At 43.3% G+C, this 23,918-nt stretch overlaps 2 protein-coding genes across 11 annotated transcripts in view; one reads left to right on the top strand and one right to left on the bottom strand.

Moving 5' to 3' along the window:
- LOC725354 overlaps positions 1-19,010 on the top strand; it is a 95,089-nt gene extending 76,079 nt beyond the window's left edge. For 3 of the 4 annotated variants that reach the window (XM_016915919.2, XM_026444735.1, XM_026444734.1), the window contains exons 6-8: positions 3,789-3,952; positions 4,852-5,008; positions 13,143-19,010. In XM_016915919.2, the coding sequence (XP_016771408.2) occupies positions 3,789-3,952; positions 4,852-5,008; positions 13,143-13,282 (461 nt within the window). In that variant the 3' untranslated portion in view covers positions 13,283-19,010. Of the gene's footprint in view, positions 1-3,788; positions 3,953-4,851; positions 5,014-13,142 lie in introns of those variants that run through there. The other variant, XM_026444736.1, reaches the window with a different exon arrangement.
- The window catches only part of LOC410439 (basement membrane-specific heparan sulfate proteoglycan core protein), a 144,745-nt gene continuing 125,833 nt past the window's right edge, over positions 5,007-23,918 (bottom strand). For 5 of the 7 annotated variants that reach the window (XM_006560411.3, XM_006560412.3, XM_026444739.1 and 2 more), the window contains one exon: positions 20,454-23,791. In XM_006560411.3, coding sequence (XP_006560474.1) covers positions 23,691-23,791 — 101 coding nt within the window. In that variant the 3' untranslated portion in view covers positions 20,454-23,690. Of the gene's footprint in view, positions 5,027-18,973; positions 19,162-20,453; positions 23,792-23,918 lie in introns of those variants that run through there. The other 2 variants (XM_016915917.2, XM_026444737.1) reach the window with 2 other exon arrangements.

The raw sequence follows: 23,918 nt of genomic DNA, 5'->3' as shown, positions 1-23,918 counted from the left end.
CCGATAGAAATTCGTAAATTTTTACCTCGATCGATCCACTCTTCTCTTCGGATTCGAAGAAAATACAATTTTCACCAAGCGGAAACTTTCCAAAGAGGATTTCCAATTTCTTACAGATACAATTACTCTTCATTGTGTCCCTTTCACCGTGGGGGTAATAGACTCGACTTTTCATTCCCTTTATATTTAAATCGCGTTCTCGTACTCTATCCCCCTTAATAAGCTTGCGCAGGCGAATTTTTGAGCTACAAATTCGTACGAAGGTATTCGAGAGCAATAGGGGAACGTACGCTCGTACAGTTACGCGATTGCAAACTTTTGAACGAGCAAATTATAGTAGATATTTCGTCCGTTTTCACGATAATCCGCACGAAAATCTCGCTAATATATATATATATATATCGCATGAAACTTTGTCGCTATAATTTTCGCATTTCATCCATTGAAAATTACATTTATACAATGCTCGAATCTCTCGATTTTCATCGTCATTATTATCACGGATATTATCATCGATATGTAGATGGGTGGAATCAAGATTTTTCTTTTTTTTTTTATCGTCTTCGAACAAGAGAGTTTAATAAATTTTCCGAATACCGGTCCATTTTCCTCCCTTAAATGCACCGATGAACTTGATATATCCTTCTTCTCGCGAGGAGGAATGTCGTGACACCTTTATACACCCGTTGGCCCGTTAAAAAATCATCCGACAGGCGCTTTTTATTCCTCCAACGGATCCAGTCGACATCAATCACTTAAAGATAAGTGCGCTTCTTCGCTGGCTTTGACGCCCGGGATCTGTCGTCGATTCTTCTTGCACCATCCTCCTAGACGCTTCATAATTCTTTCCAAGTTCCATCATTTCATCCTCCGGGACGCGAGATTTCTGGGATCTTTTTCTTTATTGCTCCCAACTCTCGGCACGAAATTCATCCTCGTCGATCGTCGTTCTCGGGAACCGGTCGCGAAATTGCTATCGACTTCGAGGTCGAATGTGCAAGAGCACATGCAGAGGAAAGAAAAAAACGTCGAAAACGAGGGTCGATTTCAATCGAAATCGAATCCTTCGATCAATTATCAATCGATTGATCCTCTTTGAAAATTGCACGAGCAAGAGAAATGATCGCAAACGAATTGCATTGGAACGAAGAATCGAAAAATACGTTTCATATAATTGTGAAATTATATGAAAGAAAAAGAAGAAAAAGAAAGATCAATTTCCCTTACAAATTCTACGTAAAGAATTAAAGAAACCCGACAGAGATTTACGCAACAAACGAGAGCGGAACAACTCTTTTACTTTAACCCTTTATCTTCCTCGAGCGTTCATCGACCGATTCTTCGACCAAATTAAAGATCGCGAGGATCAGTGACAATTATACTCGGAGTAATTCCCGTTGGCGAATGGGAGCGCAAAGAAAGCACGAGAAAGCGGCAAGGAAAAACAGGCTTTTGGCCACGGCCGTGTACAGTAATAACGGCATAACCTAATATTTCGCCGAGGAGAAATGCAGTTCCCAGGGGATTAATTCAAGTCTAATAGGATTATCCTTAATCCTGGTAGTCGTGGAAAACCTCCTCTGGCTCTCCTCTGGGTCTTTTTCCTCGTCACCTGGCGCGGCCATAACCGCGCTTCCATCGACTCCTCCGGCAAGGGAACGTTTAAATGAGTCTCAACTATCGCGATTCTCTTCTCCTCTCCCCCCTCTTCCCTCTCTTTCTCTTTCGTTGAATAATGTATGCTTGTCCCGGACATTATCATACACCATGGGTGGGCAAGCAAAGCCCTTACGAAGGCACGAGCTACTACCGCTCCCATTGTTTTTCCCTTTCGCCCGTGTAATGAATTATTAGGCCGCCTCTCTGTTGTAGGCCGCCCACTAGACGCTTCTCCTCTTGTTTCTTCACACTTCAAACTCCAATTTCCGGACTGAGGATATTCAGCTACCCCAGAGAAGGCGAGAACGAACTCCTTCTCTCCTCTTCACCGTCCTCTTCCTTCCCTTTTTCACTCCTCCTCGTTACCTTATTCTTCAAACCTTATTCTGGATCTGGATGATACCCCCTCCCTCCCTCTCCCTTTTGTTGGGATGTACCTTCGGAACATCGATTCTGGAGGGCAAAATAAACAGAAAAAAAGAGAAATTGGTAGGGAGAGATAGCATCGTTTAATTTAAATTATTGAGGCAATAAATAAACCTTCCGATCTGTATCCTCGTATCTTTTTCTTTTTCGTTTTTTTTTTAGCCTCCCAAAATCGATCCTCCAAAGGTATTTCTTATGTATACTTTATACACGTACGAGGATTAGGAGTGAGAAGGACTGGATTTTAATATGGGATTAAATCTCGAGTCTCGAAAAGACTTTTTTTCGCTCGCAGAAATGAAATAATAAAGTTGAGTCCACCAGTCTATTCTCGAAAGAGAATCATCCTCGCGGGAAGGATTGAACGTGGTTTTTTTTTTTCCAGAAAACGGAGCTTCTATGAAATTGTATTTTTTTTTAAATTGAACCGGTTTCGAAGGGGCGCGTACACGGTTTATTTTTTTCGAATCGATTTTTCGCGGCGGGGTCGCGCGGTTCGATTTTAAGCGGGAATTGGGGCGAGCAGGCTCGCATGGCGCGAGAAAAACACGTCGTTTCACGGTGGCACGCATATTAAACGGCCACTTGTGCCGACTCTCTAAATTAAAATGTACAAACTTGACAGTACATACGTCCGGGACGGAAAAGCGTGTTACGCCTTTCTTTTTCACCGTGCGCAGTTTTACTTTGTAAAGTGGCGCGTGTGCGAGATTCGAGAGACAAAAAAAAAAAAAAAGAAAAAATATTATTCGCATTAATTAAAAAATCATCGTTCTACGAATTCGTCTCGAATCTTTAATGGCGCGTATTCCTTTTTTCTTTTGGACACATTGGATTTAATCCCAATGGAGAAACGAAGAAGGGATTAATTACGGATTAACGATCGATGCAACAAACGAGACTAATTAGATTCTATATACTCGATGAAAAAGTTACGAGGAATAATTATTTATTTTCGTTGAACGATCGTTAATCGATCCGAAATCGGTTTCATGGATAAAAAAAAAAAAGGCTCGAGGGACTCGTTAATGGTTGTTAGGATAAAGTTTTCAGTTTATAGTCGGCCACACACTTCCGTAAATCTTGGCTTCGTCGTACCGCACGGTTTTTAATGAATCTACTTTTCCAGGCCGGGCAGGCATAAAACACGCTCCGTTCTTTTTACCACAAGTTCCGACCCTTCGCGTAATTACTTTCTTCTCGGATCTCCGGGCCCATAAGCTGTTTAACATTGTTTTAAACGCGCGGGTACTCTTTATTCAAACGAACGCGCACCCAAGAAGCGCACTTTTAAATATATATAGAACGCATTAATCGGTATATATATATATGCTAACTTTGATAAGGGAAATTCTTCCCAAGGATTAACGACTCTGAAAATTATTATATTCCATTAAAATATTCGTTGAGATATCACGCTACTCGAAACTTAATTAATCCCTGTTAAGTTTTAAGCGTGGAAGAAGAGATTTAACGACAAATGGGGAAGAATCGCTACGCCCTTAAATCCCCTTTCGATTTTTTTTTATATACACCTTCTTTCTCTTGCGAAATTATTTTTTAAAAAAATACGTGCATCGATAAGGAGTGTTCGAAAATACCGTGATAAATTCAACGAACCTTATACAAATCTATCTCAAAGGCTAAATTAAATTCTTACCCAAGTTTGGCCGATCATTCGACATTTCGTGCATGGATTTCAGGTTACGAGAGCACGGCACCAGTGGCTGCGATAATGGGCCCGCGGGAGCAGAGCGTGGCGTCGGGGTCGACCATCACCTTGAGGTGCGTCATATTGTCCCCGTATCAGACTCGGCCCATCAGGGGCGTGCAATGGCTCCGGGATAACAAACTCCTAACATTCCAGGTAACGCACACCTCTTCTCGCGAGACGGAGTCTAATGAAATTTTTTTTACCTCCTCCCTCTTTTTCTTGTCCACCACCAACTCTCGAGAATCTCTCCAACGAAAGAAACGCGATCATAAATCATCGATGTCGGGGCGACAACCGTTCGTCGTATATTCAACCCCTTCCTCTTCAAGTTTCAAACACTTTTCTTTGCGCGTATCGAGTTTCACTTTCTGCCCTGTGGAGAGGCGTTAATGAGAAATCGAGAAAAATATTATTCGAATAAAGATAAAAAAAGAATCGAACCTTTTCCCCGTGGAAAATATAAAACATAGAGAACTCGAGTTTCTCTCGTTTACGATGAAATTCGAGATCTTTTTTTTTACGGATGGATGTAATTACGGATGGAAGTAATTACATCGATCGTTTAAATCGATCGTGGAACGAAAAATCGAAACGGGTACGGCATCGCGTCGCGAACTGTTGAAAATTTATCCGTAGAAGCCAAGATTCATCTTGCCAGATTATTATACGAAATTACAGTCGGGGTTCGAGCGAACGGTGGGAGGAGATTTATTTAATTTTCCGCATTCGCCGTATTTTTCAATCGTAATAATATTCGCACGGTCAACAACCAGCGGATACCGTGTTTGCTGTATAATGTGTGTTTTTACAGATAGAACGGTATTAATCGTAAATACGTGGCCGTTGCATATGTGGGGATATTCACGAATGTTGGTGTAACCGGTTATTTCGCCAGGTGTTACTATAGGGAGAGAGAGAGGAGGAAAAGGGAAAGAGGAGGGAAAGAGGAAGGCGAAAAAAATGGAAAGAAAGATTGGTTTCGTCCAATGTTTTTTCTTCGCGTTTATGCGCCGAATTTCACGTCGCATTTGCCCTGTTTGCACTGTTTCCAGGCTGCACGAGGGGGAATAAACGTGGAGACTGAAAGAGGCGCGGCTCGAACAGTGTCGGAATTGACTCTGGCAGCGGTCACGCCGCACGATGTCGGGAAATATTCGTGCAGACCGACCGAGGGGCGAACGGACACAGTGATGTTGATCGTCGAGCCAGGTTAGCGTTGAATTTACTCTTAAAAAAAGAAAAAAAAAAAGACCAATTCAAAATTTTTATATTTTTAACGTTTCCAACCTTTTCACCCTTCTCTCTTTTTCCCCTCTCATCTCTTTTTACATTCATCCACATTCCAACAATTACAACTTCGTACAAATTTTTAATCTTCGATACCGCGAGAATGATACGTTTTCAACGGACTCAACTTCGTCTGCGATGAAAAAGAAGCGGCGGAAAAAGTACGATCGTAGTCGTACGTAACGTTTCCGCGTAATGGGTAACGTTCAGCGCGAATTGCCGCTATAAAACCTAACCCTAAATCGTCGTTCCAACCGCGGAACAAGAGCCTTCCCCTCCGTGAACGAATCTCCTCCTCATCGAGAAAGAGAGAGAGAGAGAGAGAGAGAGCATTACGGATACCGGATGTCATTTGTGCTCGATATTCGCGGTAACGTCTTGGTTGCACGCCATGCACCGGGAACGCCATGGAAAGTGTACAAACGCGGAGAGGGAGAAAGAGAAGGGAAGAGAAAGGATGGAATGGAAACGAAGGAGCGTAACAAGGAAGGAGAAGAAGGTCGTGGAGGAGAAAGGGGAGAATGGTATCCCTCCTCCCATGATCCAAAGTCGCGCCTCAGGATTACTCGAAACACTTTAAAGTTTTAAGGAGGCGGCGGTATTTCACGGTGCGACTATTTGTCTAGCTCAGCCTCCCTTGGACGTCGTTTCTTGGGGTCTACGACGAGGAGAAAAGGGGAAGGAAATCCACGAGGAAGGGGGTGCACGGTCCGCGAGAGGCAGAGAGAAGGAAACGAGGGGTTGGCACGAAGCAGGGCGGAGGAGGGATCTCGTTGGCAGAAGAAAAAAGAAAGACGAGGAGGGAAGAATAAAGGGTGGAGAAGAGGGTTTCGGCGAGAAGAAGGGTGGTGGTCGAGAGAAGGAGTGGCGTAAGCACACTTGCATGCGAAATTCACACAGGCGGCGGCAGTGGTCTCTATTATCGTGAATTTTCCTTCGGAAGTTATTGCAAGGAAGCGGCGCCCCGCGCGACGTCGCATTTTTCCTGACCGACCCCTCCCCCTCCCCTCGACGACGCCCACCATTCACCACCGCTCACTCCCACGTACACACGTAACAATCTGAGTTGCTACTACCACTCTCCCTTTGTTCCCGGGGACGAGACGGGGGAACGCGTCGTAAATCACAACTTTAGAAACCGGCTCGTTTCGTAGCCTCACAGATTGCGAATTTATATTATTGCGCGGTTTATAGGTTACGCTTCCTCCTGTCCCCTCTGATTTTATCGATTTCATCTACCGTCTGGATGGACAAGGTGAATTCGAGCATCCAAGGTTTAAGAATTTCACGTGAAATGCGTTGAAACGTGTTTACTTTTCGAGCTCGATGGAAGAAAAGAAAGAAAAACAGAAAGAAACAAAGCGCGGAACAAATCGGTCAATTGCCGTACAAAATGGAGATAATAACAACTCGTTTCGTTCGCTAAATGAAAAACGAACGAGATCTCCACGCCGTTCATTACACCGGCCAATACTCTCCCTCCCCCGCCTCTTGTATAAATTGCACCCACACACACACATATATACACACACACGTTATCGATCACGCGTTGATAAATCAGCATTTCGACGATTCACGATGCACGATATTTTTCGAATAACGAGAGTTCACACGATGGTCGAGTGGTAGCTGCTTTCGAAAAGAATTACCGCCCGATTCGAATTAAACGGCCACGCTTGTTTCGAGATGATTTTTACGAGCTCGCATCGAGGCAAATAAAATCATCCGAATTAAATAATAATCGGAAACACAACGCGGCCCGTTTGAGACGCCATTTTCTCGAATGAAACACCGGCTGCTCGTGGCCGGCACAGAGATACCGACGAGCTCGTAAACACTCGACTCGGAAGAAAACAATTATTGCGCGATAGCGATTGATTAATTTATAAAATCGTGCAAACGGACTTACCGGTGCGAAAACAATGCGAAAACACGATGGATTTGTTATCGCCCGCTGCGCAATTCCAAAAAAGGAATCCCGTCCACACGAATGTTACACGCTGCGTCGTTCCTCTTCGCTGTTTACTTTCCCACCGCTCGCTTCGACGTTCCACGACACACTGATTACGGTACGCGACTTATACGCTTGCACGCTTTATTTATAATTCCACGAGAGGTTAAATTCCGCGAGGTTAACGAAAACTGCGAATATTATTTTCCTTTCGATCGATAAACAAGAAAACGGGCGAATACATCTTCAAATGATATTTTCCAACTGTCCGAATCGACGACGGTGCATCATCATTACCCCTCCTCCCTCCCTCTTACCCCGTTGGATATGAAAATGCACCGCGCGGGGATCGGGATCATAAATCAGAAGTTGGCCGAATCGCTGTATCATTTTACGGATTATGAATTTACGCGTCTCATCGCGAATTCAGAGGGATCCCTCCCAATTCGTTGGCCAATTCGGGATTAAAGGCGGTCATGAAAACGAATTTTACGTGCAAAGTTGGGTGCATTCACACCGCATATTCCACGGACGTTGAAAATATGCGGAATTCGACGTATCCGGCGTAATTAACCGCGCGCGAGCGCGCGCGAAAGTTAACTTAAATAACGAACGGTTGCCACGGTTTTATTAATCGATCCGGTGGTCGAGCGAAATCGGCGCTGACGTGATTAATTAATCTGCCGTTTCCGGTAAAAGGGGATGGAGGGAGAAAAATGACTTTCCATCGGCCTTCTAACGAACGTTCCCGAAACGATCCCTCCCCCGAGTTAATTTTTCACGCGGTCGCGGCGATTCGTTGACAATCGAATCTCCAAATCGAATCTCTGAACCGAGACGAATGTTTACCGCGGAAATACCGCGTTTTATCGTGGTTTCCTTCGGTTGGAAAGTGATCGAGGTGATATTTCCATCGGGAGACGGAATGAGGAATGCAGGAGGGAGAAGGGAGATTAGCTTTGGCCGAATTCCCATCGATACAATTGCGGATACAAGAAAACGTTGATTTGGCTGATTCGATCGCGTCGGGACGCGAGATTTTAACGACTTTTCCGGGAAGGGAAGAACGAGAGCAAAAATCGCAGCGGCAGTCGTCAGTGACATAAAGTCGGTCGCTTTTTGCTGGAAGACCGGCTTGCTGTCTGGGCTAATTCTTATGCGATCGTAAATAACGTCGCGCATATATCAAAACTTACAGCGAGTCCCCATCCCAGAGTATCTCGCAATCGTCGCCACTTCTGCAACAATCCTATCTTATATCTTGCTTCTTCCTCTTCCCACCCACCGTTTCATTCTCATTCGTCAATCTTCCTTCTCGCTCTCTCTTTCTATGTGTGCGTGTCTCCTTCTTACCCTTCCATTCCTCCCTCGTCAGTTCTTGGTTTCATCCCAAGTCGGAGCCAAGCCACACTCTCTTCTCTCCTCTCCTCTCTCTCTGTCTCGTTCGGTGACAGAAGCTGCCAGAAGCACTTCCAGCGGCCAGATTAAAGATACAATTCCACGATTCTATTAATTAAGAAAGTTAATTACGCCGGAATTCAATTTTCCTAATTGCACATCATCCAGAGTCCACCCCCCCCTTCGTCTCGAGCTCTATTCTCGATATCTTCGTAACGTAATCTAGCTCGAAGGGCACTCGAACCCAGTCCGCCCTAAACTTTTCATCCTTCTTTCACTCGTCCTTCTTCCGCTCATTTTTTCCCTCCCCTCCCTCGTTCCGCTTCCGCCTTTCAACTTCATTCTTGCGACATCGAACGCGACTTCCATTTCTGCCCTCGAGTACCATTCTCCACCCTCCAAGAGAACCATCCACCCTTTTCCTCCTCGTTCGATCTTGATTGTTGATTTTCGATCTTCAGGAAACCACCGAATTCCCCCCCGTTTTCTCAGCTAATCTTCCGGAATCTCTTCTTTCAATTTGTCTCGCGAGAACAGATTTCAATAAAATATCTCAAAATGTCTCGCGATTCGTCGCCAAGCTCGATGCGCTTTTACCGCGTTTTACGAATACGAACGAATTCATTCAATTTTGCTTCCGATGAAAAGGAATTGCGCTTGAAAAATCATAGTCGAAAGCTACTCTTTCCAAGAGAATACTTTTCGAGGAAAAAAATATAATGAACTAAAATAATTCATCGTGCAATAAGACAGCGTTGCAACTCCAAGTTTCCCTCGATACTTCATCCATGGAAAATCACGATGGAATCGATAACGCGTACGCTCCGCGTCAATAATTTCTAATAATTGATCCTTGACGTCAGAAGAACGGGAGGGAGGTATCGTCATTGACCTTAATAAGATTCGCACACGAGGACGACGGTTTAAGGCCAACAACACGGGAGGGCCTTGCGAGCCTTTAAGAGCGTCACCGATCTGGTACACCGGAGGCTGGCGCGGACGGCCTTATTGGGTCACTGCTGGTAGTGGTAATGGATCGTATAAATCAGCCATAAGTGGCCCGCTAGCCTACCGAGCTTACCAAAGAACTGTAGATCACGCCGCCGCTCCTATCAGACGCCACGAATTAAATATAGAATGCAGTGATTAAAGAAAATTATTAAGGCCGGGCGGCAATCCGTGCTAGTTGTTCCAACGATCCTCTCCTCGGGGAAGGTTTATCGCTTCCAATTATCGCGCCACCATTATACACCCCGCTTAATTCGTCCACCGATTTCACTCGTCGTTCCGGAAATAAATATATCCTTTCGTCGATCTCTTGTTATTTTCTTTTCTTCCCTTCGACGATACTCGCGTCTCTTCTCTCCTTCGATTCGTCCACCGATTCAAAGAGAGAGAGAGGATCGATCGTGGAATCCAACTTTTCCCTCCAACTCGGCAAAATCGATTTGTTTAATGCGAAAGTCTGCCGTCCATTGTCACGGGGAGTTGGCGTTACGACTACAGAATCACAAATGATCTACAAGCGCGCAAAAGTTGAGCAAGTGCCGCTCAAGCTGGTACAGAAACTGTTGGAAATTGTCCCGTATCTTGACGCGTTCCAGAAGTGGATCCCCTCTTCGAGCGATACTCGCCTTCGTACTTTCGAAACGTTTTGGAAGCGATTAAACCGATCGATATTCAAACTTTGGGCAGGAACACTTTCGCGATTGCGAGAGCGGACAAAATGGGGAGGGGTGGTTTCAGCTTTCGCGCAACATTTACATTTCCTCTCGCCAATGTGAAAATTTCGAAGCCAGAATATAATTGCCGCCTTTAGAAATTTCCCGGGAATATAAATAATTCATTTCATTTGTTAGTTCATTGGACGATTTCAAACTTCTTTTAACCGTTGAAATCTCGAATATACGTTCGATTGGATTTTTTTTTTTAATCCGATCTTCCTCTTCGCGAGACATAGGCTTAGCTTTTCTCCCTTTCCTCTTCCTCCTCCTCCTCTTCTTTTTTCTTTTAATAACACAAGGACAGAAAATGAATTTTCCTGCTTCAATTCACCGAGGAAATTTAATAATATCGTAGGGAGACGAGGTTAAAGGTGAGAAATAAGAGGGGGTGAGGAAGGGAAAGAGGAAAAGAAAGAGGAAGAGATGAAATTTGGAGACGGTATAAACGGTAGCTTGGGGAGTCGTTAAGTATTAAAGTCCCTGCTAACTTTAGCGCCGTGTTGCGCCAAACTATAGCGCTATATATATATTTAAAAAATTTCGAAGTCGCCCATGAATCTTCGAGGCGACGCGTATCGGTGCATCGAGATCTCTACAAGGAGAGGAGGGAATAGAAAATAACGTTGAAACTTATTACTACTACCTTGTGTTGAATGCCTTTACTACTTTGTGAATCGCCAACTTCGACAAAGACGAAACAAAGACGTCTTACTACGTTTACTGCAAAGAGGAGGAAAAAGGAAGATAGTTGAAATGAAATTGTTCTCGAACGCGCGAAAGAGAGAGGAGATACGAGTTTTCTCCCCTTCGAGGAATTCTCAACGACCAAGACTCGACGGGAGCCGGTGTCGGTGAACGGAGATCATCGATTAATGGCCGAGCAACCGAAAATCCCATCGATACCCTGCGCTACTCTAATTAAACGGTCAATTGGCCCTGTACCCTATCCGGCCAACCAATTAACCATCCTTGATACCTATCCTCGACAAAGGACGAGGAGCGGATCGGACGCTCATGTCCGGAATCCGTTCTGATCTTCTGGCCATGGGGTGCCAAGTAGAACAGACTACTCGAATATCGAGGAAATTGTGTAAACCACGAGCCATAGGCTCTTGTACTCGGGACGTTTCCATCGACCGTGAACCGAATCGCGTTGACAAAGATTTATATCGCATTATCCACCTTCCATCTTCTTCCATTCGGATTAACGAAGCAATTTCTTGCTACACTCGTTGCACGATAATTCGTACGTGTCGATCCTCGAACGGTTTGTCGAGGAGATTGATAAATTTTATTTCATTCTTCTCTTCGATACCTTGATATCTTCAGAAAGACATTTAACGGACGATGTAAATTGAAGCATCGACTTTGAAGGTTTTGGCGATTCAATATCAAAAGCGGTTCCCCATTGACCGAATTAATCATCCCTCCAGTGATATGAATTTCATGCGGATATCTATAATAGCGAATGGCCAGATGCTATGTGTACGAGGTATGTAATACTCGACTTTAGGAATTAGCACCGATACTATGCGATCGATACGCGATTAATCATGATCGATCTTGGAAAGGAATTGCTGTCCCCCCTCGATAATCTAATAATATAATCGTAAGATGGGAAGTCGAGCGCAGACAACTCGTCGTTCGATTAACTCGTCCCGTTAAATAATTCAACGGAGGGTATAAAAATATCGAAAATAACATCGTAAAGGAACTAACATCCAAGAACATCGAATCAAAGAAATATCCAACGAACGAACCGGAGCATCTTCCAAGTTCACGAAACTGAAGAACTCGAGAGAAAAATAGAGGAAGAACAGCAGAAATTTATTAGTTTCCAATGTATCCGATGTAACCTCGTTTCAAGCATCACGAGATGCTTTCTATTTCCACCATTGCAAGATCGGATCCGTGTAATCGTTAAGAGAGCCATTAAAAAAGAGTACACCCGTTCCCGAGTGGAAAAAGTATCAACATCTTGTCCCGCGATCGTAAAGAGCCGTTGTTAAGAAACGGCTACCGATAACCCTTAAACTTCACAACAAGCCATAATCGAATTCCTCGAGACGTCGTTGAAACCGAATCAACTTTCTCGTCGAACCTCGCGGCTAAACAGATCGTTCAAATATCCAATAACGAAGGGATTCTCTCTTATCAAAGTTACAAAATTTCCCCCCCGTTCAATCAACCCACCCCCTATTTCTTTCGACCCTACTCAAATTCCTACGCTTCGTTCGTTTATTCAAATAGGACAATTTCCCCTCTAAATCGTTTCGCGGTGGCGAGATATCCTCTCGTGATAATTTAATATCGCGACGTTAAACCGCGGGAACCCTCATCGCACATGGAACTCGACGTCTTATGAAATACATTTTGGCAACGTCAAGCTACGTTCTTGTAAGCACAGCTGAGCACGCGTACCATCGCGCCATCTGCTCGCGGCACGTTCCTTGAATTTGCGTTACGGAACGTACCGTACGTAACATCTTTATTGCCTGTCACAGATCTTCGAATTTTCCCCCTTCACGCCCCTTCAGAGAGAGAGAGAGCTTCAACATGCACGCGAAAAAAAACATATTCGTTCACAAAGCGTGTAAGAATACGATCGAGCAATAATTACACACGCGTGTTATTTCCATCGCGTATTCGAGGGTGAAGAGGCAGCGAGCCGATGGCTAAAGAGGGCGGTAATTAATGAAGACGTTAGCTCACTCCACGGGGGGGAGGGGGTTCGGTGACGTAGAAAAAACCAATAATCCGATAGTCTCTCCGCGAGACGTTGATTTACGAGTGGCCAGTTTCATTACTCTTTCGTGCCGGCTAATACCACCTATATACCTTTTCCTTTTTTCCCCTCCCCTCCTCCTAGGGAGGAGGGAACGAAAGAAAGAGAGAGAACGTAATCAGAAATCTATCTACGACGCGCGGCAAAGCAAAGGATCAAGGATTTAAACTGAGAAAGATCGTTTTATTTCTGTTGCAGGGGAACGTACGGAAGCCATGCAACGTGACGCCGGATACGTCTCTTCCGGATGTGACGTGAGCCACTGGGCCGCCGGGCTCCTACTTCCGTTCTCGTGGTTTCTAATACTCGCACGAAACAGCCAAACTTTCCTGCAATAGTGCACACCACTCCGACACAGTATTTCACGCGTGTTCCTCTCTCTCTTTCTCTTTCTCTCTATCTCTTCTATATTCTGTCTCTCTCTATATGTTCCACCAAAGCGACGGCGGATGGAGAAAGTACCTAGAAATTCGACCAACGACTATTAGATACGTAAGTTAGATATTAATAGGAATTATCGATAGGAGAGGGTAACGAGGCGCCATCCCAAAAGTTTTCATTTGAATTTCAGAGCGAATGTTCCATATATATATATACATGCGAAGTGCTTTGCGGAAAGATCGATCTCGATTTCCTTTTTCCCTCTCTTCCTTGTTTCCAAGAAATTTTACTTTTTATCGCGATACTTATTCCATCGCATTGTTCAAGCAAATAACCGGGACAAGATCGCGTGTATGGAATAGAAACGGTGATTCTGCAGATATCCGAATGGAATCGATTACGCTAGTTCTCACGATAGAAACGAGAGAATTATTGAAATACCACGAAGCAGCACTCTGTGTGTATGTATATATACTTTAAAACTACGATGAATCGCGTGTATTTCTTCTAATCCAAGAATTTGCAAAACGATTTAATCGGGATAATAATATTTTCGAAACTACTACTACTTCTTCTTTTAAATGTTGCACAAGATCCCTGTGCACCTTCCCTTCGAGGGAATTATTAAACGGATCCGGGAAAGTAATCCGGGGATAATTCATCGGAAAAATGGTAGTAGAAACGAGGAGGTATCGAGATGGAGGAGGAGCAACTGGTAAATTTATTTTTTACGTAAATAATTCAGAGAGCGAGCAGCCGCAATGGAGCGCTTGATCCCGAAACGGTACGCCTTCTTCGCGTGCTCTTACAATTCATGACGCTTCTTTGAGAGTCTCTCTCTCTCTCTCTCCAAGTCAATGGGATTAAAGTGGCCGAGCAACGTCAAAGGATGCGCAAGTAATTCGATATCCTATATATATATCTTGACTCCGATGTCGATGCCTCTCTCCAGATGCATTTCCAGGGAACGGCGTTAATGAAAGATTTTTCCTCCATTCGTAACTCGATTCTCCACGACGACAAAAATAACCGTTTGCGATACTTTGCCATGGGTCGCATGGATAATTGGACATGCTACTACTCGCCAGTCAAACCGATTAACTTCAATTTTTTTTTTTTCCCCCTCCTTTTTTAATGGCAATGCACAGAGGGTGCGCGACTTTTGCCCATCCCTTCGGAAAATAGATTTATCCGGATGAAAGTTGATCGCTATACTACCTCGTTATCTTCCTTAATCTTCCTTAAGATTAATTTATCAGCGTACCTTTAACGATGGTATTAAACGATGGTCTTAAATACGCACAATTAGCGCCACGATTAAGATACTATTTATTGTTAACGATACACCCTAAGTAGAAGTTCAATCATCGTCATCACGATAACACGGTCTAAGCTTTTTTCACACGACTTTCCACGACAAGAAAGAAAGAAAGAAAGAATATTTATACCTTTGGAACATTATTATTATAAACAAGCTTTGCACGATATATTTCTAAAAAAAAATAAAATCTTTTCGAATCGCACAATCTCTTGCTCTTTATTTATTATATCCCGAGACGAACTCTCCCTCTCCCCGATTCGTCGAATCCAAATAAATACAACGACCAGAAGAGAAGGCAGAGATTAACTTTGAGGCAAAAATTCGAGAGGTGAGTAAGCCCCTCCCCCAAACGATTTCGAAACGAACGAAGGGAACATCTCGAATCCTCGCCGCTCAAAGCTTGAAAAATCGTTTCACGGTTCACGGATTTTCACCGTTTCCCGAATACTTTGATGCGTTATGAATTACAAATAACCCTGGGACCGTGGCTCGCGCAAACGGCGGGGTGACGAACAGATTAAATATTTGATCGTCCGGGGTGAATTGCGAGCGCGGGAGAGTGGCGAAGGGGGCGAATGCGCCACCACCCTCGGTCTGTTTTTCCTTTTTTCTTTTTTTTTTTTACCCCCGGTCAAATACGCGCGTGTCGACTCGTCGTGTAAAACCCCTGGTCCTGGTTTTACACTCGGCTACACCCCTCGCCCTTTTCACGACACTTTCCCTTCCCTACTTAACAATGTCCCCGTGACGTTTCAACACGCATTCCTCGACACGCGAGCCGGCCTCTGAATACTAATAAAACGGTGGCGCCGTCTCGAGTATTATTATGGATCGCTCGTGTCAAAGCTGAATGCCTGGAATAAACGACTTGGACGGTAATAAATCGCGTTTAATTAGTCGAACGAGTGGCCCGTATAAAACACGTGCAATTTCTTTTTTTGGATAGCTGGAGGGGAGGAATTTTACGGTGACGAAACGAAACGTTGGAGAGGGGAGTGAGAAAAACGAACGAATACACGGCGAAAATCTTCTTATGTTGATTTCAAAAAAAAATATTCCATTAATCACGAAGATTTCTTTCCTCGAGTTTAGTGTAATTTTGACGAGATTTGCATTTTTATAAACAAATTCGATTCACTTTATTATATATCTCTCCTTTATTGATTGTTTCACTCTAACATTCCCTTCCTAATCATCTTACGAAGATTTTTCTATCGAGTTTCCTTACAAATTCGAAGGAAAAATTAGGGCGTTCGAGTATTTTTCGAGAATTTTCTTGAACATTTTCTTCCGACCGACCGCAAACTTCCTCTATCCCAGTTTAGTCGGTACGAAGTAACAATAAAACCGGTTTGCTTGGGGGGATGTTAGAGAAACGAATTTGTTGAAGTCAGGCAAAAAGTTTGCTCGGTCGTCTTGCACAGGCCAGTGACACTGGAGGGGATGGGAGAGATGGGGTATTCGGGGGTGGTACAGGGTTGGGGTTGAACCTGGATGACAAGGCTCACGACCGGAAACAGTTACCACCACCACCACCACCACTAGCAGCGGCGTTGGGCTACTTCAACAACACCCACCATCGACGCTGTCCGAACTTGAAAAATAATTCAGCACGCAGTAATGTCCTGAATATAAAATTTCTCGGAGAACCAGCCAATTTCGAGGCGGAAAGGGTGGATCCCAGCTTCCGGCGAATTTTCATTTATAAATTCCGAAAACTTCAAGTCGGATCTCACATAAAATTGCTTCGGGCACGGAGGGGGCACAGATGGGAGAGGAGGAGAGGCTCTTTCGAATGAATCAGCGAGGAGATCTCTTTCGGGAGATTTAACTTTCGAGAGAGGTTAAATAAATGGTCTATAATAATCACCTGTCCCGTTTAAATCTTTCACGCGAAATTATACTCGATCGTCGATATTAGGGATTTAATCGTTCGAATTAATTCGTTTCGCGTCGCCTTTCGTCCGATAAAAAAACGAAATCCACTCGATAATTATTCGCAAGGAGAGAGAGAGAAAGAGAGAGAGATATGATTGTTCGGGGAACGAAAGTTAAATTTCTTCGAAAACATATACGATTTTTCTTTCTTAATCGTAATTACGCTGCGGACTCTCGCTGTGGATCGTACTCGAAGAGTATCCGTTTTAAAACGACACGAGGGTAAGGATAAAATAACGTTAAATTTACGACTGGGGTCGTGAATCAACATGCTTTATGATTGTTCGGGTTTGCGGATGATAAAGGGAGAGAGAGAGAGAGAGCGGAGGGTAGACCATAGAGGGCCGGCTGGAGCGAAGGCTCGGCGCGATTCGAAGAGAGGCGAGGGTGGCTGGGCGAAAATTGGAAAACTGCATTGTCCGTTCCACCGGTCCCTGCGGGACACATTCGTTAGCGGCATCGTCCACCGGCAATAAATTTCGCGTATCTTCCGCATTCCCGTCTTTCACTCTTGCTCAAATTAAAGATCATCCCGATCAAAGCGAATACGTGCAAATAACAACGGGATGCTGATCTGTACGCGTATGTTTTCCTTTTTTATACATACATACACACGTGTATATATATAAATTGGATCGGACAAGATCCAATCAGACAATGTTTTTTCGGAATTTTTCGCAAAATGCGTGAAACGAACGTAAATAGACGATAAAACGAGGATAAAATTTTCGACGAATTAAGGTTATTGTTCGGCGGATGAGAACATTACAAGGAACTGATAACGCGTGTAATTAATTTTCTCTCTCTCTCTCTCTCTCTCTCTCTCTCTCGTGCGGGCGGGTAAATTTTCGATGTGTGTAATTCGCGAATCGGGAGGGAGAACTGACAGTTAATTTTCACCGTCATTTGCCTTGTTACCTGATAAACGAACGAGGAGGGGGAGGATTGTGTTTCCTATAAAAAAATGTTTGTAATCTTGCTCTGTTGACGCACGATTCAATTTCGCCGTAACGAATAAACAGCGACAAACGAATGCTCTCTTTCCCATCGAACGACTGCCCTCCCCTCCCCGCATCTCTCTCTTCCCATTCATCCGAAATTCGATGGATCCGCGTGAATAGGTAGGAAAAACTGGGCCGATTTAAACCCCCACTGGCGGTGCACACCCAAATTTGGTTAAGTGACGCGATTTCGATAAAAATTCAATTTACCGAAGTAATCTGCCGTGGTATCGACGTGTGTATCGATATTTCCATCAAAAATCGACAGGAATATTGTCCGTCTTGAAATTCGTGTCAACCAGACAATTTGTCGGTTATTATATTCAAAGAACAATAACAAATTTCAAGCGCAATTTTAAATTTTTAAACCTCCAAAATTCTCTATCTCTTTCTCTCTCTCTTTTTTTTTTAGAAAAGTAACAAAATTTAACGATTTGTAACGGGTCCCTCGTCGACCGCCGATTCCTCGAGAAGAAAACGAGAATTACTCGGCCAATAAAAGGGCCAATAAGGCCATCTTGGACCATTAATTCGCGATTCCGTTTTACCGTGTAACGAATAGCCAGATTCGAAACGCTTGCACCTCTTCCATCCCCCTTGTGCCCTCCAATCGTACGGCGAAAAGCCGGAATTGCTCTCGACTATCGAAAAACAATTAAACTGGTAAAATATCGACAAACAGAGCTCGATGGGCGGCCAATATTTTATCACTCGTGATTCACAGTCGTTCGCATCGTTCGTTTAAACTTTCCCCACTGGATTATTACGAAATATTTAACGAGATATCCATCTATGCTTCTAATATATCCGATCTTTCTCTTCTTCTCGATCGATCGAGGTGCGACTCGAACTCGAAATCGTTCCACGCACGCAATTTTCGTATTCTTTTCCTCGACGAGGGAGGGAACGGATTTTCAATGGATGAAATTGAACGCGTTGCGTCCAACGTTCGTACGTAATCGAGAGAGATTAAACGGATGCGAAATCGGTGAAACGATTCGTTCGAAAGATTGTGATCGTGTCGATCTATCGAAAGGCGACAAGTACGATTTCAAGCTACCACTAGTTTTTCTCTGACCGCACCGTGTAAAATTGATCCTTTCACGCGGTGTTCAACAATTTCTCTCTTCGTTTTTTTTTCTCGTTTCCTCTCCCTCTTCCTTTTTTCCCCCCTTTTTTTTTTCCGTCGGATATCCGATCTTCCTCTGTTTAGTTGGCGCGTGCACGCCTCACCCATCCCCGAATGTCGAGAGTTTCCACGCGTGGAAATTACCTCGTGTCCCGACTTCCATCGCGTGTCGGGACCACCAATGGAAAACGAGCACCAGAGACTTCCGCCGAGCTGGACACGAATCGTTTCCAACTTTCGTCGAGAATTAACGAACGAGTAATGCTTTTCCGAACGAACGGTCGAACAAATGTAAATAAAAATCTACATTCATTCTCTTTCTTTCACGCGTAATTATTATTACCATTATTATTAATAATAATTAATAAGACCAACTTATCCGTATCGTCGAGTCGTATTCTTCCTTCCTCCCTGTAAGTCTACAACAAGTCTCGAACGGGCCGTAATCTATAACAAAAGAAGGTGAAAGTGAGAGACGGGTAGTAGCTAAAAGGTTGTAGAAAAAGAAAGAAAAAAAAAATAATTCCTGGGACTGGGAACGGGGAAAAACGTCGAGGGACCGTGGAAAAGGTGGAACGAAGAAAGGGAAGTTGGGGAAGAAGGGTGGGGATGAGGCACGAGCCGCAACCACCGTGTTTCTTCCCTCCCTTTTCTTTTCTTTTCTTTTTCTTCTTCGACGATTCGGGGATGGGTTCAGACAGGATCGTGATTGTATCGAATCCTGGAGAATAACCTGAGACATGCACGTCGAATGTTCACGCCGCGAATAAACGGCGAGAGACAGCACTTCGGGGGGGAGGGGATTCTGACTGGTCGATTGTTTTTCGGCGACGGTGCAAAATTGATTACTACGCCGGTATCTGGGGAAATATGACGTAATGGTGCTTTGGTCGTAAGCGTTTATTATCCGGGGTGTCCTCTTCCTCTTTTGTATATATATATATCTTTCTTTTTTATTTTTTTCTCGCCTCTCCTCCCCCCCTCCACTTCTCCTCTTCGCGCGAAACCAGACAGTAAGCTTGAGAGATTGAATCTGAAAATGTTGCAGAGAGAGAAGAATTTGACATTTGCGAGATTAAGTGATACTTCTTGCGGTCGCGTTGCCATTGACGATGATAAATCATCGGTTCGAGAATTTTCGAACGATGCCCCCTCCCCTCCCCTCCCCTCCCCTCCCTCGTCGTATCGCTGGAATTTTTAGGTTGAGCACCATCGATCAACCTTTTTCTTTTTTCCACCCTTCGGCTGCCTCTGCTCTCTCTCTCTCTCTCTCTCTTTCTCTCCTATTTTTTTCTTTCTTCTTCTTCTATTCTCTTTCCCCTGCTCTTTTTTAAATCGTCGATGCTGTTTGGTAACCGTTCGCCGTGCTACTCGTGCAAACAACAAACTCGTTTCCATCGTTGCAGCGAGAAATTGCGTCGAACGGTGTGCAAACGCTTGAGTAATTTGCGTATCGCTTCAGCTCGGAGTAACTTCGATAAGGAATGTAGTTAAAAAAAAAAAAAAGAAAGAAAGAATAGAAAAAGAAGAGTGAGAGAGAGAGAGAGAGAAATAAAATAAATTCGTCGTTAGTTGGTAAGATGGAAAAACGAAGGGAGGAAAAACGAGGGGAGAGAACAAAGGAGAGAAAAAGAATTAAAAAAGAAAGGGAATAAAAAAAATGAAAGAATGCCGAGCAACTGCACAACTGTGATGCTGTGTGTGATACAGGTGGAAACGAACTGGTGAGATAGAGATCGTTTTATATCATCATATTACATTTATTGAAACAGTATTCACGTCGATGAATATCTTTACAGTATAATAAGTCTGTACTCACTCGTTTTGCCGCATTTTTTACCTCTGCCACTTTTTTTGATTCATGCTTCACGTTCCTCTATAACATGGTACATTATCGATTATGAATTGTTTTTTTTTTTTCCCTTTATTCTTTATGTACAATGCGATCTAGGCTTAACTATATAAATTGTGCAACATTTCGTAATTATGCGAGTCGCGGATATCGATTATCTAGTGACACAATTAACGTGTAACGTCCCCTCTCGATATTTTTCTGCTTCTTCTCTTTGATTATCAGCGATTGACGCGTGTTTCGAGTGAGCTTTATCGTTTTTTGTCTTTATCTTTTCTTTTTTTTTTTTTTCGTTTTTTTTTTTTCGTTTTTTTTTTTCCCCTATCTCGAACGCGAGATCATTATCGATATTACGTGAAATGATGACATTCAGGAGTCTCTTATGCGTAACATCGAACCTATATCGTTATTAGAACCGAACATCATTTCAAAGGAACGAGATTTCGAAGATGACGAGATTCGAAACAAAGTATATTTAAATATATATTAAAAAATTGATGAAGAAAAAGATTTTTTATTATTATTATTTTTTAATTCCTTTTTTTTTCTTTAATCAATAACGACGATCCTCCCCCCTTTCTTGTTCCAACATTATTTATAAATCGATCAATTCGTTCAATCTCCCTAATCAAAAACGTTAAATCTCTCTCTCTCTGAATAATATCATACACGAATAACGTTCCAAAAATCTGTATCTATCCGATCCTTTTGATTTCTCGTCTTTAGATCATTTTACTTTTTCACGTATCATCTTTTTTTTTCCTGTTTTTTTTTTCCTTTTTTTTTTCTTTTTTTTCTTTTTTCTTTTTACTTTAAACAACCGCACTTTAACGCTATCCTCACGCTTCAACTTCAAAATATTGTCCTCTCACAACGACATAAATTACCGTATAAACTATACAAGAAGGAATAATATATTATATATCGCGAACCTTCCCTTTCTCGCCTCTCCTCCTCTGTTGTAAAATCCGTGCAACGTAACACAGTGAATTGCAATTTCTGGCAGTTTCTGGCAGTTTCTCGTTTTACATCGTATATGCACCAGACTCTTTGGCCACGTGGTACAACGTTTATAAAAAATCTATTTAAACCTATGATTAAATCGCGTCTTAAACTCGCTCTCTACATCGTTATGATATCGTTTCCTCGTTTTTACTCGTTACATTATTTATCCGTAATAAATCTACTAATTAAAGTCATCACTACCGTCTCGTGTCTTTTAGAAGATCGCGCGTCTCATCTTCGACGACGACAATATAATTCCTTGGAAGGAAGAAGGTTGACGAATCGAAGGAAAAAAAAAGAGTAAAGAAAAATTTGAATTCCATTGACTTCGAACGAAAATTTCTTTACTCTCGATTCATTGTCAAAAAATTTCGATGATTAATCCCGATTTATCAGAGATTTTCATTTATATTCTTCGAAACAGAACGTTTCTTTCTCGTTCGCGGATATCTATTAGCAGATATTTTTAATCATACATTTACATTATCTTCGTATTCTTATCTAAACACGAGCCCTATGCTTAAATCGCGTTCGTAGAATTCTTACGATAAATTTGTAAATTTCTTCTCGCGGATTAACGTGATTGCATCGTTTTAATAATCGTCGAACCAACGACAGGTTTCGCCAATACAATTCGATTCGAAATTTTGCGAAGAAAATGGTATTTTGTCCACTGAAAAAAAGAAAAAGAACAATCACGTTCCCTGGAAACAAAAGTGTGAGCAGTTTTATCGTGAGCAACAACGAATAGACATCGCTTTGTCGTCCCTCACCATTCACCAACAATTTTCTCTCTCTCTCTCTCTCTCTCAAACATATCCAGCGCGACTGATATTGATGACAATTTATCATTCCTAAAAAAGAAAAAAATAAAAGAGGACAAATTACGCGTCGATGGAAGGAAAAGAAACCGTCTGTGTATCGATCAGAAGAATCCAGAGGAAACTCGTCCTCGCGAAATTACACTGAATTCCGGAGGCCGACCAATCGGATCTGGGCAAACTCCGACCGATCTAATCCCGTGATCAACGATAACACGGAAAGTTTCATACTTTAAAACGTTCGAGACGGAAATCGAAATAGTTCCTTTATGTACATACGTTGCCCAGATCCGCGATTCCCGTAATTCTCGATCACGTTTTCTCACTGTACAAACGAGGTCGCGACGAAATCGCTATTTATCGAACGGTCCTTCTTTCTTCTTCCTCTTCCTCTTCTTCTCCTCCTTTTTTTATATATATATACAAAGAAACTTACGCTACGTACTCGATATACACGATCTCGGACGGGTCAATTAATCGTCCCATCGTCGGATCGTGTATAATAATCCGATCTCGAGAAGTCCGTTAGACGAGCTGTTCACTAGTATATCTCGAAGCCGCTTTTCGATTAAACACGCTTTGGACACACTCGTTCATCGATCGCATCCGATCCTCAGAGTCAGTCTCGCATCTCTCGGAATCCTTTAATCGAATTCTTTGTCGTTTTTTTTCTTTTATTATTATCCGAGTTTCGCAGAGGTATACAAATACGAACCTTTTGTTTTTTCTTTCTCTCTCTCTCGCTCTCTCTCTCTCACCTTTTCTTCACTCGCGAGGCGAATCACACATCCCTCCCTCCCCTCCCACACGATGGCCGATGAAAAATTGCTAAAGAAATATAGACGTATCATGGAATAGTTTATGACGTGGAATGAAAATTTACGGTAAAAACGTACGTGTGCAAAGTCGAGCTCCACTTTCCGTGTCACTGCGTCATTCACCACCACTGCCGTCCAGATCCACTGCACTTTGTTCCAACCCCTAAATCCCTTCCTCTCCCTGTCCCCCTGCCGTTCCACCCCCCATTTAAAAACCACCCCGATGATTTCGCAGCACCGTTGGCAGCACCGCTAAGTCACGTTTCTATTCTCGCAACGTGATTTCCGCCGTATGCTTTCCTCTCTCAAAGCAGAGGGACGCGCGGCCTTCTCCTTCGTTCGCGCTTTTTTACCTTTGAACAAGAACCACCAATCCCTCCTCCTTCCTTCGGGGGTACCGTCTCACCGGTTCACGAAACGAGCTCGACCACAGCCCGTGTGATGGCTTCCAAGTCGCACGATTCACAAGCACGACACCGCTCACCTTAGCAGATTCGAGATCACCAGAGTAAGGGTCGCCGATAAAATGGTGGGCGCGACGCCGCAACTTCCGCCGTGTTGCATGGCCGCTGGATGTTCCCCTGCAACAGAAATCATCCATCCTCTGTTCGTTATCGATTTTTAACTGATTGAACACACGATCGAACCCAACAAATATTCCTCGTATCCGCCATCATCTACATTTTCTCTGCTCTCGACATCTACTAT

Source organism: Apis mellifera, linkage group LG13 (assembly GCF_003254395.2).
Source record: "Apis mellifera strain DH4 linkage group LG13, Amel_HAv3.1, whole genome shotgun sequence".
Classification (NCBI taxonomy): Eukaryota; Metazoa; Arthropoda; class Insecta; order Hymenoptera; family Apidae; genus Apis; species Apis mellifera.
Note: the sequence above shows the minus strand (reverse complement) of the source record. Positions and strands in the feature narration are given on the sequence as shown.